At 40.4% G+C, this 22,571-nt stretch overlaps 2 protein-coding genes across 5 annotated transcripts in view; one reads left to right on the top strand and one right to left on the bottom strand.

Moving 5' to 3' along the window:
- Positions 1–22,571, bottom strand: part of MTOR (mechanistic target of rapamycin kinase) — a 66,635-nt gene that overhangs the window by 23,680 nt on the left and 20,384 nt on the right. For all 3 annotated transcript variants that reach the window (XM_054222264.1, XM_054222263.1, XM_054222265.1), the window contains 4 exons: positions 6,232–6,307; positions 4,110–4,249; positions 1,439–1,539; positions 496–611 (listed from right to left, as the gene is read on the bottom strand). In XM_054222264.1, coding sequence (XP_054078239.1) covers positions 496–611; positions 1,439–1,539; positions 4,110–4,249; positions 6,232–6,307 — 433 coding nt within the window. The remainder of the gene's footprint in view (positions 1–495; positions 612–1,438; positions 1,540–4,109; positions 4,250–6,231; positions 6,308–22,571) is intronic.
- Positions 15,470–22,054, top strand: ANGPTL7 (angiopoietin like 7). 2 transcript variants are annotated; one of them, XM_054222267.1, is made up of 5 exons: positions 15,470–16,112; positions 17,843–17,943; positions 18,270–18,464; positions 19,327–19,525; positions 20,557–22,054. In XM_054222267.1, the coding sequence occupies exons 1-5, from the start codon at positions 15,734–15,736 to the stop codon at positions 20,724–20,726; spliced, it is 1,044 nt and encodes a 347-aa protein (XP_054078242.1). In that variant the 5' UTR covers positions 15,470–15,733; the 3' UTR covers positions 20,727–22,054. The 2 variants fall into 2 exon arrangements, with proteins under 2 accessions (XP_054078242.1, XP_054078241.1); XM_054222266.1 differs by having other exon boundaries at positions 17,840–17,943.

Below are 22,571 nucleotides of genomic sequence, written 5' to 3'. Positions count from 1 at the left end.
CCCTTGCCTTGATTTCTCATCTCTAAGATTTAGGATTTATCACTGCTACCAGAAAAATTCAAAGAAAAGTTCTGGTACATGATATATATGAGCACTCCACTGAAAAACTGCAACAGACAGAAGGGCACAGAACACCCACGAAGAATCTTATGTGTGTCATATGCCATGAATGCCTTTTATCAAACAGTGCCTTGTAGAACGGAACCTCTGCTGAGATAATCCTTATGCACTCTCTAGAAAACAGACATAAAAGTAAAGAAACCTAAGAATGACTAAGCGCTGAACCGCTACTATCTGTACATCTATTCACTGCTGTGTTTCTGGAAATACAAGATAACCTCACTCATTAAGGTGTAATACATCAATGGAAAAAGGGTTATTGGGCAATTCATAGATTATAGCCAACTGCTTCAAAACAGCGTATCTTTCCATGCAGCAATATAGCCTAGTGCATCTTAATCTAGGCTTTGGGAAGCCAACAAGGAAGACAGTTACCTGCTGCGCCAGTGAGAAAAGGTCCTGATGAAGAGCCAGTACAGCCCTGTAGAAAGCACCATCGTGGGTGTCCCTTGGGATCATGCAGGTATATTCTTCCATGCTATCCCACTGACCTGCAGAGACAGAGATACCTTCGCTAATGCAACAGACTTCTCTGCAAGATAAGAACAGAACTATGCTACAGTGCTCAGACATCAGCGACTAGGCCTGAACGCTGTGTGGTATTTCTACAGCTAAGTTAGCTTTCCAAGAGCTTGTCTTTGGCAGTCTGTGTTATATACAGAAACTGTATATATACATACACAGCGTTATAAACATAGGCATTTTTCTTCTAGGCAAATTGTTATCCTCATGGAAAAGGTTCTTGCATTACTTGTGATGAAAAAGTTGAAGTGCTGACATTTCCAGAACATTTGAATGAATCAGTGTTCTACAAAGCAAAAGATTAATTTTCCTCAACAGACAGCTTCTCTAGTAAATATCTGACTATCGGGATAACTGATATTTGGACCATTTATAGATTTATTCCACTTCAGATTGTCTACTCAGAGACACAACCTATCAAAATGCTCAACAGATGTTGTTCTAGTTCGTAAATAAGAGCCTGCCACAAATGTGAGAAATTCCATTAATCTCATCTTAAGTCTGAGCTATGTTCAAGGTAAAACTAAGTAAGAGGGAGCCGTTAAGCAACTGATTATTTGCACAGACCAATAAGGCAGTCTCTTTCACGCTTGAAACCATACTGGGAGAACTTAGGTAAATGCAAGTTTTCCAAAGGGCTTCAGTGTTGAATGAGACTTACTTCATAACCCAACGTTAAATAATTTTTTTCTTTGATTTTGCTGTTTCTTATATTTTGTAGTTCTGAAGTAAGTTAAGAACTAACTGTGCTCCCATATCATGGGTTGCCATATACTACCACACAAGGATACATTACCTAGACCCCAGGCGGCAGCAGCAGCCATTCTAGCCATCTTAGCTTGAGTTTCATCATTGACCTGTGTCCACTTTTCACAGCATTGCTGGTGGAGCTGCCCCCTGAGAAGAATCCACAATTTCTGATCAGCAAAAAGCCTCTTCTAAGAATTCTGCCTTGTTAAAAAACCACTTTCTACAGATAAGATGACAACCAGCCCCATCGTTCTTTTTATAGAGAGTGAAGAATAGGATTCTTCTCCTCTGGCCAACTTAGACATGCTAATCTGATGACAAATACCCTATCATCAGAAAATAATTTAAAGGCACGCTATGCTTTGAAAACACAGATCTGGACAAAAGTTTGCATTTGTTCCTCAGCAGTTAGTAAAGCCTACTTTACGAAGTGAACTGTCAACTCCATTCTACAAATACAGAAAAAAACCCATTCCCAATAAAAAACTCCAAACCTCCACCAAACAAGGGATGCTTAAAATTTTTTTGCAAGTGTCAGTACAAGGAACATATGATCTGAATAGCTTGCATATGGTTCCTGCTATTAAACATTTTGGATTAAAACATCAAATTTGAAGACAGAGGCTGGAGAATCAATGCTGCTGTAACCTAGTATGAAGACTTGTCATAGCAAGATCTCAGAGGGGATCCGAATCTTTCATCTCCAGTGGAGAGGAAGCATCAGGATTTTTTATATTATTTCTTTTAAATCAACTGTGAATGCTCCATTAATCAAACCAATTACTGTGGGTGTTGCAGTTCCAGAATTTCTCAGGCTGGATACTCTGTAGCAGTGGAATAGCTGCCAACTGCGAGGGCGGCCAGCTTGCCTTCTCCACTGTCACCCTCTCCCCTCCCAAATAGGAAGATGAGTTAGTCGAACATAACCAATGGGCTGCCACAGGCAAAATGATCATTCTGAGAGCTTAACAGACCGGGAGAGGAAAAAAAAACCCAAAAACCAACAAAAAAAACCAAATGAAAAACCAAGCTAAACCTAATAACAGCAGTAAATCAGGACCTCATAGATGCTAATAGTATAGCTCTTGCAGACATAACTACATCAGGAGACAAATGGCTAAGAATATTTTGGCTGTGCTTTCAAAACGTCACTGCACAGAGCACTGAAATAATGCTGCTGCACAGCATCAGTTCTAGATTAACTGTCATATTCTGCCAAACAGACTCCAGCAGCACAAATAGTCACGCTGAACACTACTGAAGAATAGCAGCAGCCAGACCATGGAGCTGTCAGTCTCAGGATGATGCTTCTGTAGTAAGCTGCAAGGTAGCAGACAGCACTTTGCAAAGGCACTTCTGAATTATAAAAACCATCTGCATAGAGGCGGAGTGCAATCCCACAACAGCACGCACACAGGTCTTTGTGAGATGGTGATTGCTGTCATCACCACAGACTATCAATGCACAATGTTTAGCTCCAGCAGAAGAAAAGCATCCTTTTGTCATATATTTGTCACCGACATGTGACGAAGCAGGGAGTTCAGAGAGGACACTTTACACAAATACATGTCCTGTAGGAGAGAGAAATTCTGTAAATCCCTGGTGGGAACTGCCTACTCCTAGAAAAGATGATTGAGAAACACTCAGTAAGAGGATCTATTTTTCCTGCTGAAAAAGCTAGGCCCAACTCACCCTCATCTAGAAACAAAAAGGGCAGAAAAATGCTGTCAGAATTAGGTTTCTCAAAACAGCCCTGTTTCTCTAACAGTAAAATGACTTTAGTGAAGAAGAATCTCCATACTGTGTGCCATCCCATGGGTTCACGTCAGGACCCATCAGGAGAGAGCTCTAGTGACATGTTAAGTTCAGTAGAAAGGCGGAACCTGGACCAAATCACATATGCCCCAGGGTGTAACTGCATGCTACAGTGCACAGGATGCCTTCTCCGATTATCTTCTTTGAATTGAACAGGGAGAAGAACAGAAGCCCCCAGTTAACTACCAGCTCACCCTCTCACAAAACCTGACTCTACTCAGTTACACGTTGACAGCACATATTTAACACAGGGTTTGAAATACCAAGCGTCCACAAAGACGATGCTTAATGAATGCTAAAAAAGCACAATAATGAAAGACTCAGCCATCTACAAGATGGCCAAAAGGGTTTTAAAGTGGGACTAATTTATTTGGCATAATCTTACACCTAGGTGACCATTAGGAAGCAGACAATTTCACTAACAGTCGGGCAAAAGACCATGCATTCTGGATAGTCATAGGTCTGACGCTGAATAAATACGGAAATCTCTCATCAGAGTTTAAAAAGGAGGGCCACAACAAGGTCCTTTTATGATTGTTTTTGACAAGTGCTTCCCAGTTAATGTTTCCTGAGAGGTCCCCTCTATTTACAGTTCCTTTCTCTCTTACAAATGGGGTTGATCTGACCACAAGAATGCAGATTCACTTTCAGAGAGACCTTATCAGATGGCACGTCCCAAAAGGCTTAGAGAAATTACTACCAATTCTGACTTCAATGAACAAAGTGAGAAGTCACTGGAAATACTCAAACTACTAAATAAGCAGGAATAAATAGGAATTCAAGCAAAAAAATTTCACCTGGATGACAGCATCCAGAGAAGAGTTAGGCACCATTTTTAGAGAAGAGTTAGGCACCATTTTAAAGGCACTGTCTTCCTCAGTCTTCAGGCATTCCCCTCTTACCATTCACCAAGTGCCTCCAAGCAACGCATCCGTCCTAGCATCAGCTCAGGATCATCTTTGTTTGTGTCCATCTTCTTGTCATAGGCCACCAGAGCATCTTCCCATTCATGAAGCTTTTCATACCAGGTAGCTTGAATTTCCTAAGGGAGGAAAAAAAAAGAAAATCAGCATAAATAGTGGGATTAATATTCACCATTCTATATTAACTACAAAGCTTTTCTGAACAGTTCTGTGTCTGTGGTGGTCACTTAGCCCTTTTTTCATTCTAAACACCCTCATAGACTTCTACAATACAGAAAAAAGCCTTGACCTAGTGCAAAAACAGGAATTCTGAGTATTGCTTAACCTGCACAGAAAGGAGCTCAGGTTTACTGGAGGAATCAATCCAACCTCATCCACCTGTTCAGTGCCGCTAGCTCAGTATAATAATAATAATATAATACTAGCTCAGTAGCTGGTGCTTTTCTTCTTGGAAAGGAGCAGTGAGTGGAATAGGAAAAAGGATAAATCTATAAAATATTCCACTTCCTATTGTTGCACATTCTTGCATTTAAACAAGAACAACAGTCCTGTGTTCAGGAATGGAGTGACTAACTGGAAAAAAAAACCACCAACCCCAAAAAGCACACTGTGCGTCTGGCTACTGCTAGACCATTTTTTAATACAGCAGGTAGTATGATGTTGGGGTCTAACCATGGCCCTCACAAGGAAAGGCTGGGGTTTGTAAAAAAGACTTTAAAGTAAGCCAAGCAGTGATCCTTATCAGCTGCACAAACTTTTCTTCAGTCTGTTTCTAGATTTTGTTTCTAATTTTCAAGAAATAAAATGCCTTAATATTTTTCCATACTTATCTCTGCCAATGTTTTTCTGCTCGGTCCTTGGCAGCTCATGTCTTGACACAGGCTGCAGAATAGATTCTTTTCCCAGCCCTGTGGGCAGGGTCAGTATAAACCACACTCTGCATGCCAGGTCTTCCACTTAGGACATTTTTATATCACCCCTTTAGCTTCTTAGCTCAGTCATAATATTTCAAGTAAGTTCCTGAAAGTAAAGCTCACAGCTCCTCTTAATTTCTTTTCACTGCCTGTTCTGGCAAACTCTGTGTTTTGAACTACATTTACTGCTAGAACTACATTACTGCTAAAGAGTGAGGTCAGAATTAGGTAACACAGAGCTTTGCTCAGTCCACCCAAGGAATCATAAGAAGCTGCAAAAAAGTTCTGAAGTCCCCACTTCTCCCAGAAAGGACTTCTTTTCCAGTCTTGGTCAAAACCACATATAATCCTACACCAGAGGAATTCCACCATTTTCTGCTTATACCTGTTCTCACTTTCTAGTGGTTCCTAATAAGAGGGGTGAGTCTACTGTGCTTCCAGGGCTGCCTTTCTTTTCCCAATCACCCTAAGGCACTGCAAGAATTACCACCGCAAAAGCAGCTTTTTAATAGGATTGGCAGGAGAGCAGAGATGCTTTAATCTCTGAACAGAAGTTAAATGCTTATGAAAAAAAGAACGAACCAAAAAGAGGTAAGTTGTGCAGAGAAAGACACAGAACAAATGCAGAACGGGGTTATTTTATTTCTGTGAGCAGTCAAAATTGTAAGGGACTGGCTAATCTGCTATTCTGAATAGCATTTGCAAAGACTCACGTGCCTCTTGGATGAGAGAGGCTAGAGGCACAACTTCTGTTAAATCCTTACCTTGAAGATGTTGATGCAGTTTCTCAAAAACCCTCATGCATCTGAAGCTCAGAACAGGAACTTCCTCCCTCCCTTCTCAGCTTCTTCTAAATAAAATGACTTATTTTGTCAAGTTGCTAGTTCCCCACAGCTGCCCTTAGTGTCAACGACAGCTGCCAAATTGTCCTCCAAATCAGGTTCTTGCACAAGTTCTTGCAGCCTTCCCCAGCTATCTTACCTGTATGCAGTGTTTGCTGATATACAGCCAAGTACACAGCATACATCCCCATAGGCAGCAAGACATCGACAGTATGAATGGGGCAATATTATAAGCCGGGATAGAACCTCAACGTGATTGCCTGACAAAACACACCACCAAAAAAACCCCTACGAAAACCATGAAAACATAAGACATGAAGAAGAGAGTTATCCAGCAGGACTCACCAGCTCCCCAAAGTGCTTCATGGCATATTCCAGTACCCCCGCGGCTGCTTCTGGCTGTTGCAGTTTATTGTTAATGCTGAAAAGGTAGGAAGAGAAAGACCATTTAACACAGCTGGCCGTTATTAGGGGCTGGTATGAGCTTCTGCTTGATAATACCAAGCTCTATTATTTAGAAATACCAATGAAACACCCTCCTTTTTCTTTAAAACTTTCAAATAAATGATTAGACTACATAAGACGCACAATGACTACATATTTGCAAAAAAGATAGATGCAAATATACACTCAAGACTTTTTACACAAAACAGTGATTGCATATAATTATCAATTCTAAATAACAGCCTCCATAGGGAGAAGAATAGTTGCCAATAGTTTGAAAGGCATAATTTCTCAAACAGCTGCACTTATTAAGAGCTTTACAGTACTGATTTTCTTTCTCCCTTTCTCTTAAACAGACCACCAATGACTTTAAAAAAAAAAAATCAAAGTAGAGATTTTAATGCTCCAGGAAACAATCTACATCATTAAAACAGTTGACAAATGTCACCAGGAACACACCTGCTGACTTGCTAAAAAGCTTGCAACCCTACTTTGTTTCATGTTTCCTATATTGTCTCTGCACTGGTACTAACCAGTACTGGTGCTCTTCTTTTGCTGGTTTCCAAGAACACGTCAGAAACTCCTGTCGTCACAACCAGCCCTCATTCTGTACCAGTGAGGCACCTTGCTTTGCAAGGTGAGTTGAATTTTATGAATCACAAGCAAATAGGCTACTCATGAGCATGGTTCTCCAGATCAGCAGCTATTCTCTTAAATAATTTCTTTTTCACATTGGTTTTCTGATCTTACGATCAGAAATGGGCATCTGCCCATTGGTGTTTGGTGATCAGCACTTTGCTAAACCCCAATTTAATGAAGAAATAAACTTTTTATGAAGCTCCTGCTATTTTATAAAGCTTATTTATGAACAGTCCCCGGCTCATTGCTCTCCTCTTTTAGCAGCGCTGGAGAACAAGAAGCACAAGTTGTTCAAAGCAATGTCCCAACAACTGAGCATGCTGCAACACACGCTACACTCCAGTATTAACACTGGTTAACATTTGTAATGGAAACAGCATAACCTAACAAAACCCCCCCACGTCAACCGAGAGCAATGCAAAGAGATTTTCAATGGTCTTTGAACATGCTGCTGTAGATACAGGCAGATTTCAGAAATGCCTCTTCTTGCCTGCTATCATCAGAAGGACTGCAGATTTTTTTTTCCTCCCATGAGAGGCCTGTTAAACAGTAAGAGAAAAAGAAATCTAAAGGAAGTACTCTGAACGGATAAAATAGGGAAAATATTCAAATAAGTGCTATATTTCTTCTGTCTGTGGAAGTTTCCTTTCCTGTCAACTAAAGAAACAAGCTCCTAGACATACACTGTATATCTGGGAAGGTCAAGAAAAGTACTCTTGAAAAGAGGACCTCAGAATGGTTGAGCTCAAATCAGAGTCCGGTAGGCTAAGAATACACCATAATCACAGTTCAGGACGACAGGTACCCAAAAATGGGAAGCACTTGAAATACATTCATGCCTTTTTTTAGCAAGACAATCAAAGAACATACTACCTCCACGCTTCCCAAGGGAAAGCCAGGCAGCAGTGCCTCATAAAAGTGATAAATGGCTGTCGCATTTCATATCCTGATGATTTAAAGAGCCATTGGCAGACACATCACTTCCAGCATGTCAGACAGTTAATTACTTCCAATTTATCTTTCTTGTCAACGCTTCCTGACAAAATTGGCCATTATCTTTTATTCTTCAACAATTAGCACTGCTCTTTTGCTGATGCTCCCTGGTGCACTCAATTACTCCATTTTTGTTTCTTACTTTCTTGGCTGTCCAAAGTAGAATTAAATGTTTCAAAGCTGTCTATGGCTAGGTTTAAGCAAAGGGAGGAAAAAGAAGGGAAGAGAAAGGAGAAAGACTTTGACTTAAAAGAACATGCAGCATCAGATATAATACTGTGTTGGCATTATTAATCATAATTTACTCTCTTGTGACAAATGATCTAGCCCACAGAGTGAGTAAAGATAGGTAGTTTTGCGGACTAGGATAAGCCACTGACTGGGAAATCTCCTGTCAATTATTTAGTGTTTTGATGCACCATATTAAAATAGCGTATACACAAAATGGGGCAGGGGGGGCAACAACATTCACTTCTTTAGCAGAGATGGACCTAAACACAGAGCAGTACAAAAAAAAATCCCTCCAAAGAAGCAAGACTCAGGCATCAAGGTAGGCTTTATTGATAGGGCTGAACCTTCGCTGACTTATTGCTTCAGAGTAATAAAATTTTAGTGATCACTGCATCATTTTGCTATTCAGTTTTACAGGTTAAGGGAAACACAGTTGTGTGTGGATTAAGTTCTGATGTTGTGTTTTAGAGGGTTTTTTTTTGCTTTGTTTTGAAAGACCTTGCATTTCTGCTTTTTCTCATCCGCTGGATTCAGTGTGCTCTGATTCTTGGAGGTGCAGTAATATAAAAATCACTACTACCACAGCTGACTGGAATGGGTTTTCAACAGACCCACAACTTTCTGCATACAAATTCTCCAGGAGGGGACCTGCAGACTGTACTTCTCTTGGAAAAGCATTTCCACATGGAGCCCTATTAACACATTCAAAATACACATTTAGAAACCATCCTACCATTAAGGCATCGCCTTTCTCCCTGCAGATTTGATGAGATCTGCGCTCAGGCAGAATCTTCTCGAATTCTGTAACACTCAAAGTGCTACAGAGCTGTTTTCTAGTTATTGTGCTGGAGACCAGACAGAATGACCAACTCTACAGAAAAGCATCCAGGCACACAGAAGAGGCCCCGAAGGGCTGATATCCCAGCCAGGCAGAGTTGCCAGGGGGTTTTAGTCAGTGTTGCTGCTGGAAATCAGGGCAGTTTACCGGATTAGAATCGGGAGGATAGATTTCTCCTTGTATCGGGAAAAAGATAACTACAAAAATCTTTCTGGATTAAGAGAGAAAGTGGGAAAACATCTCTCAAGATAGAAACAATGTTAACTCAGCAGACAGTAACTTTAGTATTTGTTTACTGGGTGGTGTCCTTGCAGTTGTTCACAACTCAGGATAATACAAAGGTTGATATTAAGGTGAAGATCAGTTATTCTCCATATCCACTGAGGGCAGAACATATTCATCTGTTCATTTTTGTTTAGAAGCCAGAAAAAAGCCACCCCTACCATCTACTTTACCTGAAGGCCCAGCAGCGGGGCATAAGAGACAACTAATATATCTCCTTCCTTGGAAGTTTTTAGAAATAAGTTTTGTAGGTCATAGGTTACAGATGCCACCTTTCAGGAAAAGCCTAAGTATTCAGCTCTGCTGCCTGATACGGACTGGCGGAGTCTTCCAGTATTAATGCTCAAGTAAAATATTTCATAATTATATATTTTAAATGCCACATGTACATACATAAAATATTCTGAAATTATTTCAAGACAGAGCTGTCCTCATGTTTGCAGTCAGACTTAAAATGGGAGTCCACAGAAATAACACGATTGCCAAAGTCATATCAACAAGACTTTGGTATACTTTGAACTAATGTACTAATTTCACTGTTTAATACCCACCATTTAATTTCACATTTTATGCAATAAAAAAAAAAAGTGATTAGAAGGTACAACAAAACAACATAAGATCCTTATACTTTCCTTCAAAATGAGGATTAATCAGTTACAAAACTGACTTCCATCACTAAAGTTTTGTATGAATTTGGCTCACCTGGACTCACTGCCTAATTCCAGAATGCAGCACAGTGGAAGTAAATTTGATGTCAATCACAATAACAAAAGCATTAATTCCTATATTCCAAGTGCACAATCTTCAGCAGCTGTAAGGGGCGGCTCGATAAGGAAATAAGGCTGGCACATTTAAATCCAAGATTATAGATAATTCCCACCCCCTCCTGTTTATTAATCAATACTGTAGCCAGGATAATATCCAATCCTCCTCTCCAACCCTAACTTATTTGTAGCACTTGATCATGATGAGTGGGATTTTAAATGTGATGAGTCTTCTGATGAAAAAAAAATTTGTAGGGATGGAATGACATAGTAATTGGAAAAAGTGACTACCCTTGGCGAGCTCCCTGATAAAAAAATCTTGGACAAAAAAAAAAAATCTTAAATCTTTGAATTTTATTAGTAGTGAAATGTTACATAAACCTACTATTCGATTATTAAGATATCAAATAAAAATGCAGTGCAAAGGACTAAAATGTAGCACACTGAGCTAGAATCACAAAAAAACACTATTTAAGAGAAATATACTCCTATTGCTTGTATATTTTAAAGGCTATTTAAACAGAAACCAGACATGAACTGGGAATGAAAAACAACTTTACTGTCTTCAGCAGGAAGAGCACTCAAATGATGGACTTTTCTCCTCCACAAACCCCAGGCGTAAGTGCCTAAAGTTTACTAGAAATAATCTCTTTTATACAGTCCTGGGAGCTTTCCATTATCTTTGAGGGTCTCTAACAATATTCTCTGTCACTCAAAGTAAATTAAATCTTCAAGAACTCAGAAGTAAGAGACTGGACCCTTCTCCATCTTCCCATAAAAATGAAAAACTTTCTTTTAACAGAGCCTTTTCAGGAGGTCCCAAGCCTATCTGTGAGGGAACACACACATTTCCTATTGCCAGAAAACATCTCAAAAAAAAGCATAGACAAACCTTATTTTTGCAATAAAGCAGCTTGTGTGCAAAGTCTAGACAAGAAGCCAAACTCTTCTTTTTTTCAGTCTCCCCAAGTTTGTTTAAAAAGCTCCTCTATGTGACAGATTTTACCAACCTAAGTCAATCTTGTTTTTCCTTCTGAAGAAGTGCTGAGAGCTTGCTTCTGGGATTAGAAGTGGAAGGCACTGCTACTCTGTGGATACTTTGGGGAACAGATAATCCTCTGGCAAAAGGAATTGGCTTTGTTGGCCAGTTTCCCCAATTCTACAGTTTTATTTGTGTTCAGGCATCCTTGAGTCCTTGATTCAACAAGCCTCAGAAAGCAACCAATTGCCCCCCAAACAACTCTAAAAACCAATGCATTTCCATCGTGCCACTAAAAATTATTCCCATGCTGGGAACAAAGAAGTTTGAGAAACCAATACCAGCAGAGAGCTGTTTTCAATAACCAGTTGTGATGATTGACTGCTTGCAGGCCAGAGCAGCAGCCCCTCCAGCTTCTCAGCAAGGGCACACCACATTGCTCACAGGCATTATAATCGGCCAAATTCCCAATCTTGATATAAATGCTTGCAAATCCAGTAAAAACATTCATGAGCTTTGAAAGGAAAAGCAGTGAAAACCGTTACAATAAAATTCTTAGCCAGCACCGCTGCTCAGGCTGCAAAAGGTTTTGTATCACCTATTCTTTATTAACCAGATTCAGTGAAGGCAGAGAAGAAAAGAAAATGCCACGGAAGATATTTAGCAGAAAAACGTGAAACACGGAGCCAGAGTCTTTGTGTATTGGTTATGCAAGAAAGGATCCATTAAATAAAAAAGAAGTCGCAAATGATTGTGGGAAGTATCCGTGTTTTGTTTTCCATCAAGCCCTCTCACTTGTTCCACCTGTTCCTATATAACTTCAGAGATTTACAATAATTATTTGTAGTAGGCAACAACTTTATTTGCCTTTACTGGGGATTTAGTCATTACTGTAAAGCTACAGTAGGGTGAATATCAGAACATTTATAAGCCTCTCCAAAGCCAGAGGTGAACAGTTTCACACCTCCTGGAAGGGGAGAGCAGCATTTCACAGAGCTTCGATAAAGCGTGGACTCCTGCAATCCACCAGCAGAGCTGATGAGAGCCTTTGCCATCTCAGCAAGCACCAGGAATGCCAGATTCTAAGCATTTGCCGGATGCATATTAAGGGTTTTGCAATAACTGGCTACCAAATAAATAGCCACAGGGCACTGAGCTCCTCTTCTCGTCTCAGCTTCACATACACCTGCCAGAACAGCTTCCCAGAGAAGACAGTCATTTAAACCCATCCCTGATTTAATCTGGCCCTCCAGGGACAAGAGATCTCTGGCTCTAATCAAGTAATACTAATATACTTGAATTTGGTAACATCAACCAACTTTATAAGCATAGGATACATACTAACTGCAACCATGTTCAGACTCAGTTCTCCCAACCACTTCAAACCTACATTGTTAACGACGTCAAAAAGGATTTGCCTCATGTTCTTGACTTCAGGATTCCGTCTTTTTAGCTACCATGTAGCAGAGTATTTCCATGTACAAAATATAATGGTGGAAAACTAGGGCAATGGATTTCAAACCAAATGATACTGGATTTCTCTGTCGGTACCTAGGACCCACTCAGTAATCACAGAACTAGTTTCTCCCTAGATATGTCCCAAACTATGCCTCTTTCCAAAATATAACAGGATCCTGAAGTCAAGTTGTAAGTACACCAGTATGTAACAGCGGAACCGTTTCCTACGGACTGTCAGCTTCTTCCACTGATCTAATCTGGCAATGGCTGGCATCACTACTATTGCTGCCTAAGCGACTACACTCAGTTCTCCATGCAACAGGGGAAGATTCAGCTTTCAAATACTCATAAAGAAGTCAAATTCTATTAAGGCTAAGGTCTCTGCCAAGGGAGATCTGTCTGCCCAAATCTCTGTTAATGCTTCCTCAAAAGTAATGACAGATGGGAAGATTTGTGCTCTTTTCCGTTCCTGCATAATATGTCTGTTGTCACTCTCTTACACAGAGCAAAGTGAGAGAACAAAGAAGAATTACCTGTTTTAAAACGGGTAAATCAAAGAATGAAAAAAAAAAAAAAAGATGGCTTACATTATGATACACAAATCAGAGACTGAACCCAAAATAAAACCCTGTCTCACTTCCAATTAAACACTCCAGTTTAGAGAAGGGATTGGGAGGCCTTTCTGTACGTTTCATAACATCTGTGTGCAACAGAGAGTCTGGCCAACGCCTGGATCCTTACAAAATTTGTATCAAGAGGGTATGCATGAGCCTACAAGTGGCTCCCCCCTTCCACACCTGCCCCTCGTGATGCGAGTGTGTGTGAAATCCAGACTGTACAAGACAGATAAAAGAATTATGGTGAGTGAGAGCAGCAGCAGAACGGATCAAAGTCCTATGTAACATGGTGAGGGTGTTAGCAGAGTGGCTTTTTGGGGTGCAGAAGCCAAAGTCTGGCCTGTCCTATTCTTTGTTCCAACTTCGACAAAAACACATTTCTCATCACAGGAAGCCTGAGAAGAATTTGCCCCTGGGAATGACAGAAGCTCCAGCTGGAAGAGGGCTCAGACAGGATTAGAGGCAGAACAAAAAGGTCAGGCTTTCATCCGTGTGCAGTGGCACTTTCTGGTCTGAAGTATAAAAAGCAATTTTGCTATGGAAGGTTTCTGGAATGTCCATAACAAAAATGTGACTGAAGCCTACGGTCTGCTGTGGAGGTATCCTCAGTACTTTAATCAAATCGTAATTGCATATCTGGCAATACACGAGGTCACCAATACCACACATTAGCCCCACCAGCTGATATTACAGACTACAGTGGTTTCTGCCTGAAGTACAGCACACAGGCAGGCACCCGCAACGAAACTCAAGACACACTGCCTGCTTGGAGACCTCCAATTCTGACCTCCTCCAAAAGATCCCCTCTTCTTCCTCTAAGAAAATTCAGATTTATGAAACAACTGAATTCATATTCCACCTCTTCAGTGCTTCGATGTTTTTTATCTTCCTAAGTCTTTGCACCCTGTGGGGTCTCTCATTATGGTTCTGCAGAAAAACTATTAGCCAGCTGTGGTGCAAATCAGAGGCAGAAACAAAGCGTCTAGCAACAAGTGTAACAAAGTTGAGGAAGAGAAAATGCACCAACAAGAAACTGTGCTTCCTTTTTCTCTAAAAGTGGGTGTCAGATCAGCAAGGCTTTTCTGACCTTTTCTAATTAAGCAGAAATCCTGCAGCCACTTTGGATCAGCAAAAGAAGTCTAGATGGGATAGCATGTCTCAGTTGGGTTTCTCCTGATTTTCTTTGTAAAACAAGCAAGATTAGCTTTCTTTTGTTTTCTTGGACACCAAGAAGTTTTCATGGCATTTACCCCAGAAGCAGACACATGAACCATTTACTCCTTCATTGCATCTTATCTTTGCCAGTTACCAGAATCTTTGCAGGAAGATGCAAGAACCCACTTGTTGGGCAATTACAGTGCAGCTGGCCTGTGGAGAAACACCTCATCCGTAAGGGTCTAGAACAAAGTTGCAGACCTTTTGCAGACAGCTGCACCATTGCAGAAACGGTTCTACTCTGGGATCAAGCAGGTATAATCAACTTTTGAACTGTTAAAAGGTATAAGAGAGTAGATTGAAAGTTGCTACCTCAGCGAGTTGATACTTGACCTATAATCTGAATGTCTAAAGATTTACTCTTAAACCTACACTTTATGTTAACTGTGGACATTTTATTTACCCATAGATTTTCCTTTCTTAAAATCCCGTTAATAAATTGGCCTCCATAATACTGAAGCTAGGCAGATCACACTGCCTGTAAAAAACCATATCTCATCGATTTTGAATACACTGTCTTTCAGCATTACTTAATGTCCTTTCACTTGTCCCTATAAGTAAACAGAGGCATGGGTTTTGACTTACATATTTTGCAGACTTCTTTACATCCCATCCTCAGATATCCCATCTCTAAAAAGAACAGCACTGAATTCTACAAAACAAATAGTGCAGAGACACCAGTGTCCAGCGAGAGAAGGATTAGATGCTGAACTGATAAATTTGCTAAAGCATTTTCTAAATTAAGAAATACTGCAAGCATAGAGTTACCCCCTACAGCTTCTGGGGAATACGTTAATAGGACTTGTTGCAGCTAGGGCTACCTGCTAGGGAGTTACCTTCCTTGAACTTTTATAAACTCATCCTATTTGGACAGCCTTTTCACATTCTGGAGCTCTAATACTCTTAAGCTATTGAGTGCCAGAACTAGTCACCAAGAGGGCTATAATCCAACAGGCAATAATTGCTGGAAACTCTCCTCATTTCCTAGCCCTCTCTTACACCCCTTCAAGACAGAACTGAGTGAACTCTCTCCTGCTCTTCCCAATCTTTCTTGGCTGAAAACTATTGCAATTTCACCCTGTAAACACCTGATATGAACAGATGAACTGGGAGGGGCCAGAAAGCTCTTCATGGCTTCAGGGGGGTGGAGGTAAACAGAAAAATAGTATATAAGATGCTTTGAGACAGGCTTCCGAAGTGCATAGACTCTGACAGGAGGGGTCTGAAAAAAAAGCTATTTCTTCAGGCTCCACCTTCAGAGACTCACTTCATTGGAAGAAAGCAAGGTACCAGTCTGCTGTAGCACTTGCAGAAAGTTTCATACCTACCCCAGCTGCATTCAGACTACCCACAGTCAGCTGGAAGTTTTCTGTTGCTGTAAGCAAAAATGCCAGCAAGATCCACTGCTCAGCTGGCATGGCTCTGCATCATCACTGTGTCTGTGGCAATCTACCCAGCACTGCTGCAGAAGCCTCCTAAAAGGAGAATGATCAATGGGAATGCACAGTCCAAGATGACAGGCTGCTGCGATGAGATTAAGGAGCTCAAGTTGCAAGTAGCCAACCTGAGCAGAATGCTGCAGGAGCTGAGCAAGAAGCAGGAGGGCGACTGGGTGAACGTGGTCATGCAGGTGATGGAGCTGGAAGGGAGCACCAAGCAGATGGAGTCCCGCCTCATTGATGCTGAGAGCAAATACTCCGAAATGAACAACCAGATAGATATCATGCAACTCCAGGCAGCTCAGACGGTCACACAAACTTCAGCTGGTAAGGAGGGAGTCACCAGGCTCCCAGATACACTTCTTAATGCACAAAACGAACTAATGACTAGTTCTTAACGCTAGCATGTCCCACTAATGTGATTAGCAAGTATGCATACTGACTACTTCTGCTTAAACTGCTTCTGTAGGCAGGCGATCCTGAGAAAACTAGTTTGAATTCATCTGTCAAAAGTCCAAAGATTGAGCTGCATTTTAATATCTGTATGTCTGTTATCAGGGAGTGGAAAAACTGAACAGGTACTGTATTTGTGCAGTGAGGAACTCAGTCTAATATTTTATTTTCTAAGCACTACAGTAGCAATGCAAAAAGAAAGGGAGCTAGCTTCGTCAGGGAATGGCTCCGGCAGTAATATCCTCCGAGTTCACAGCACTGACAGGGGACTAGAAGTTGGTAAAACAATTAGAAACGCACTCCAAGCATTACTGGAAATTTGTAATTGTATCTTTATGACAATCTCTGAACCAGAATAAAAGAGTGATCCATTATTTGAATGATAATTCTCAAAGATTCAAGGCTGTAGATGATGCGAGATGCAAACTGTGATATAAGCCTAGCCAGAACACAGTTAAATTGTTCAAAATTCTCTCTTCCCTGAGGGAAAATTTCACTGCACACAATGATTGCACAGGCCTGTACTAAACGTGGAATGCAGGCACGTTTTGTAGGTCAGCTACCTGTAAAGCCACTTCTAGAAGAAAGTGACATTTTTGTTCAGTTTTCTCTTTACATGAAATTCACTGCAACAAGCTTAAAACTTCCTTAAAAGAGAGTATTGTTGTCTGGGATGACTGGGTTTGACAAAAGACTTCGTTTTGATTTTATTTTTCTTTTTAATGGAAAGGAAAAACTTCTAAATCTATTTACTAAAGTCTTCTTACAAAAAGTTCCACTTGGCTAGTTTTGACACACCGCTGTTTACAGTAGATCTTAAACAAAAATTTTACCATAAGGAATCTCTTCGGAGCTGTAGTAAATGTTTGGGAAAAATACAATAACACAGTGAAGAAACTGGCCCAGAAGGTATTTAAAACAGACGCGTCTCACCTCACTAGGTATGACATTTAGTCTGTACTAAATTAAAAACTGTCAGAATGAATAAAGCCTTGCTTCAGCTAGTTTTTCTTCCTCGGAAGAATAGCTGTGCGTTTTACCATCTTCAAGCCAGCGCCTGCACAGGGCGGAAAGGAGACTTGCAGAGACTGACCGCAGCTAAAAGCCACCATCTCTGTCACAGGCTCTAGTACAAAAAGTGCTGAGCAAATACGCCTCATCCACAAACTTGGCTAAGCTGTTCACGCACACTATCAAAACAGACATTTGGCAGCAGGCGTAGCCATTCCAACAGATAAGAATTTATTATTTGGGGGAGTGTCAGGGGTGGACAGCAAGTATCTACACCTTTTTACCTTCCAGCACAGACACGCACATTCACAATGTGAAGAGAACGCAGAAACATCTCTTTGAATAGGAGAGGTTAAAAGAACCAACCAACCAAACTAAGAATGAAAGAAAACATCACAGACCCAGTGCTACAGCCTCTTTTTCCAATGCATACGTAGATCAGAACTAAAGCATTTCAGGAAAACATTAGACTTTAGGATGTCTTCTTCATTTAATTACTCCTTGTTCTACAAACTAAGCTTTACAGAAACCACACTTAGAGAGGAGTTGTTCTTGCTGTTCAGATTCTTACTTTCTGGTTCTGATTCAAGTAGATGCCGTCTATGACTGCTCATCACTTTATCAGAGGAACTACCGAATCTCTGGTGTTTACAAGCTACCTCCTGATGAATTTTTGGGGAGTCCAGATCTGGAGGTAAGGATATCAAGTGCACAATGTATATGACATGTCTTTTCAAATAGAAGCAAAAAATACTTATCTACCACAGAGATGAAAAGAGCACATACTGACTTGTGATACCCTCCACTTTGAATCAGTAAGCAGATTTCAAGGAAGGAAAGAGCATACATTTAAGAGGGAAAACAGAAAAAGAGTTCATTTAATAAAGTTTTTCCATGACTTAAACAAAATAGGAATTTCTTCAAGCTGTGAAGTCTGGAACAACATCTTGTCTAGTGTTAAGAGAACTGAACCTCCCTAAGTCTACTGACAAGTAAACTTTGTCTTTTTTCCTATTCTAGGTGTTCTGTGACATGGAGACAGATGGAGGGGGCTGGACTCTCATCCAAAGACGTAAAGTTGGTTTGACATCTTTCAATAGGGACTGGAAACAATACAGGGAAGGATTTGGCAATATTCGGGGAGATTTTTGGCTGGGAAATGAAAATATCTACCGACTTTCAAGACGCCCCACTGTTCTGCGAGTGGAGTTGGAGGTAATTAATAAGCTCTCAATTTTAGCAGCAAAAGGTTTTTTTGTACAAAGTAATTCTCTAGTAGCAGATACCATCTCCTATCTCTATAGGAGACCCAAAGAATTTGCATGCTTTAATTACAAGAGAAGGAGGTAGGATGGACCTAGTGAAACATTCAAGGACAAGATAGAATTATGTTATTCAGCATACAGTAGGATATTCAGTAGGACAACCTTCTGTCTGCATACAGATTGTGTCTTAGGGAACGTCTGGGGCTCTAGAGAATCCTGCGGAACCCACTACAGACAGAGATCGTACTGCTGACCACCTCAGATTTAAAGATTCACAGAGATGCCCTATACAGTTTTAAAGGCTCTGAGTCTTCTTCTTTTGCAGCACTTTCTTCCAGCCTGTGTACAAAAGAGTTTGCAATGTATTACCCCAAAACAGTTTCTACAGTCTACTAGAGGCTTGCGTTTGACTTAGACTAGTTGATAGCTCATAAAATAGCTTTGAGGGATGGGATACGTATAATGGAAAAAGTGAGCTGAAAGGCTTTCTATCTAAAAGTCACTCTTTCAGAAAAGAAAAAAAAATTACTTGAGGCAGCATGCTATGAGACAAGGAAGTTGAAAGCAAGAGCTGCACACCAGGTTTCCAAACGTATTGTTTAATATCAGTGGCAGGTAAGACTTGGAAATATGAAACTGGAAAGTATCTTTGCCTTAGCAGAAAAGTTTCTGCAATCTGAGACAGAAAAAACTCTTGAAAAATCTAGAGATACACAAAAGATACACACAACTTGCAGTGTATATAACCATAGATGGTGAAGCCTTTTCATAAGCTGTCTAACAGGACCTATTTCTTCATTGTTCTGTGGCAGGACTGGGAAGGTAACATACGCTACGCGCAATATAAGCAATTCACCCTGAGCAATGAAATAAATAGCTATCGTCTTTTTGTGGGAAACTACACTGGCAACACAGGGCGTGATTCCCTAAGGTACCACAACAACACAGCCTTCAGCACGAAGGACAAGGACAATGACAAGTGCGTGGATGACTGTGCCCAGTTCCGTAAAGGTAAAACACACATAAACACCTTCCTGTCCTGAGAGAGCTGCCTGGGTAATTTGTTGAGAGCCCAAGGCTCTCTCTTTCCAAGTAACTAGTAAGTAGCATCTGGATGGCAAATCAAGGGAGAGGTGACCAATTCTGGAATACACACTTATCGGTTATGGGGGAAATCTAGCAGTTAAAGCTGATTTACACAGAGCCAGACTGTATATTATAGACATCGGTACTCTTCAAATGATTTAGTGTATGCTCTCACCTACACATACCGTCATCCAGGCCATTACGCCTATCTGCCAGGCTATCTCAGACGTTGATGCAATTCAGTGATGCAAGAAGTTATTCCTGTATATCTAGAAGGTTTTTATTTTTTTCTTATATTTTTTATGAGGTTTCAAGTTCTAGTATTAGGGACTTGTAATTATTCTCCTATATTACTATCCTACACACACCTCAAGGTCCAACCTGAATTCTAATCTTTATTCCTACTCTATTAAAAGCCTCTAATGAGGTTACTCTCTTCATTGAATTTATTATCTTTACATGAGGTCTGTCACAAAGATAATTGTCTTCACTGTGTCCTGCCCTTTATTTTTCATTTCCCCAATGTGCTCCCACACGACATGCAAATAAAATTGTTGATATCAGTCTCAATAAAGCAGCAAAGCTTACTTGCAGAGTAAAACTTTTAAACGGCTTAAGATGCCCAGGCTAAAAACCCAGATCCATTTCCTATGCTAACTCTCAGAGTCAGAGACAGAAACATGTCAAGGAAATACTCTAAGAGGAATGAGCAACAGAATGGAAAGCTACTGGACTAATTTGACTATGTAACTCTAAAGCCTTTATGTATTTAGTATCCATGTTAAGTTTTGAATTTACCTGCAATCCCAGCTATTAGAGCCATAGGCTCCAGGGATTAAATGCAGCATTCTGGTCACTATCCTCCAGAAAGAGCAATAATTCTTATTATTAATACAAAACATACCTGTTTTAAGTACATGGCTCACCGGGAATCTATTAATTTGTTTTCTGAAAAGGTGGATATTGGTACAACTGCTGCACGGACTCCAATCTGAATGGGGTTTACTACCGCAAAGGAGAACACACCAAGAACATGGATGGCATCACCTGGTACGGATGGCATGGATCAACCTATTCATTGAAGAGAGTTGAGATGAAGATCCGGCCAGAGGATTTCAAACCATAGAGGGAAGCAATATTTGATTGTACAGCTACATGATGCCACTGCACAGAAGGTGGGCAATGGACAGCTCAAAAACAGCCAAATAATTATTTGTTTCATCAAATATTTGCAACAGCTACATACTGGCTACATACACACGCAAACACTAAGGCACACTAAGCACCAGCCATAGCCACTACTGTCATCAGGGCTCAAACTTACTTCTTCCTCTTACGGCTTTTTCCAAAGGGAAAAATACAGTGTTAGAATAGATTAGCTAGAACGCGCTTACAGCACCTTTAGAAAACCTACTAGTGTTTTTTCACTAGCACTGTGACTAGTGGGTTGCCTTAGTATTAACCAACTAGGCAGGGACTGAAAAAAGAAAGCCTCCTTGTTGCCTTTCCTTCAGTGTCTAGAGTAAGCGTTGCTGAGTAACTCCTTCCAAGAGGGACTCAAATCACAAAAGTCACATATTTGTTTCAAGCCAGAGCAATCAGTCAGAAGCATCCCTGATGCACTTTTCTTTAGTGTATAGTAAGTGGCTTACATTCCCACAGCGGAAAAAAATTAAGCTCAAAAATTTTGAATTAACTAGTATCGCCCAGGTTCTCTCCTGAAGCTTTACTGCCATCTCCTGCTGCTGCCCCAAGTAAGTCCCCACAGGGGGCTGCACCCAGCAGATAGTAACCCTGGAAGTAGGATTTGTCCCATATTCTCTGTGATGTTTATTCCTATCCACGGATCACCTAAAGGTTGATAAACTAGAAAAGCAACTTTCCAGGCTGCCACCAAATTATGTTCAGGTTAGAATATAAGTGTGCTTTATGTCAGTAAGACTGAGAGAGAAGAGCAGGTGAGCAAAAAGGTGCAGTCCCAGCCACCCAGCCAAAAAAATCTCAACTCCAAAACTTAAAACCACTGTATCCATGAGCAAAACGCTAGTACACACCAGACAATCCATAAGTGCCAGAAGTTATTCAAACGTAAGGGAATGTTTGCTAGTGCACTGCACTGAGAAATATTAAAACCTATTCTGAAAACTACCCCAATTACAAGTTACCTAGAGATGTTATGTCAAAAACCAGTATGTTTCTCCCTTACATAACACAGTGTTAAAAGTTACAGTTAAAGAAAGAGACGACTCCTGTAGCCATACCGTGTTTGAATATGTTGGAAGAGATAGTTATAGTTAATATATCTATTTTTATTCTCCTTAAAGAGAGTTTGAATCTAATTTAAATTGTTCAGTCTTGTGTGAAACGGGAGATAAAGGTGTCTCGGGAGTTGCCTTACATATGTTTGACTGTTCATACTGTAAATTTCAACTCTGTGGAACTATAGTTGGAACTATTTAACTGTGGTCTATAAATGGATTTTTACAGTTTTCTAAACTTTTTCATTTCTAATAAATCATCTTTCATTTTTAATCCTGCTTCACTTCAAGTCTTTGGTCCTTAACTTGCTTCTTGATACACAAAGAAACAGCTGCACAAGTGACTGAGGCGAGGAAAGGGAATACACCAAATTCTTCCTTTTCCTCAGAAAAATGAGATAGGACAAAGGATGAAAGAATAAGAGAGGGGGAAAAAAAAAAATCAAACAGTAAAGCACAACTCCAAGGAACTAGGAGGGCTGAAAAATTCACCGCATACAGACAAAGCTAAGTTTTTCCTCACCCAAAATCAATTTGCCCATCTTAAATGGTAGTTAACATTTCCGCGATATGAAACTGAGATTCACGTGTTAAAACCTCTAGTTTAGTACCAAATCCTGTGCAGGTATTTCAGGCTAACATCTTTCTTGTTGACAAAGCTCAGCAAGCAATACACTCTTGTTGTAATATTTTCTATTTGACATATGAAGAAT

This window comes from Rissa tridactyla, chromosome 16 (genome assembly GCF_028500815.1).
Source record: "Rissa tridactyla isolate bRisTri1 chromosome 16, bRisTri1.patW.cur.20221130, whole genome shotgun sequence".
NCBI lineage: Eukaryota > Metazoa > Chordata > Aves > Charadriiformes > Laridae > Rissa > Rissa tridactyla.
The sequence above is the reverse complement of the archived record's forward strand: the minus strand, read 5'-3'. Positions and strand labels throughout refer to the sequence as shown.

Bases quoted from the DNA above. Each gene is read 5' to 3' on its own strand.
- ANGPTL7 (XM_054222266.1), top strand. From the start codon at position 15,734: ATGCCAGCAAGATCCACTGCTCAGCTGGCATGGCTCTGCATCATCACT. The intron at 17,944-18,269 runs GTAAGGATATCA...TTCCTATTCTAG, and splicing joins TGGGGAGTCCAGATCTGGAG to GTGTTCTGTGACATGGAGAC. The intron at 18,465-19,326 runs GTAATTAATAAG...GTTCTGTGGCAG, and splicing joins TTCTGCGAGTGGAGTTGGAG to GACTGGGAAGGTAACATACG.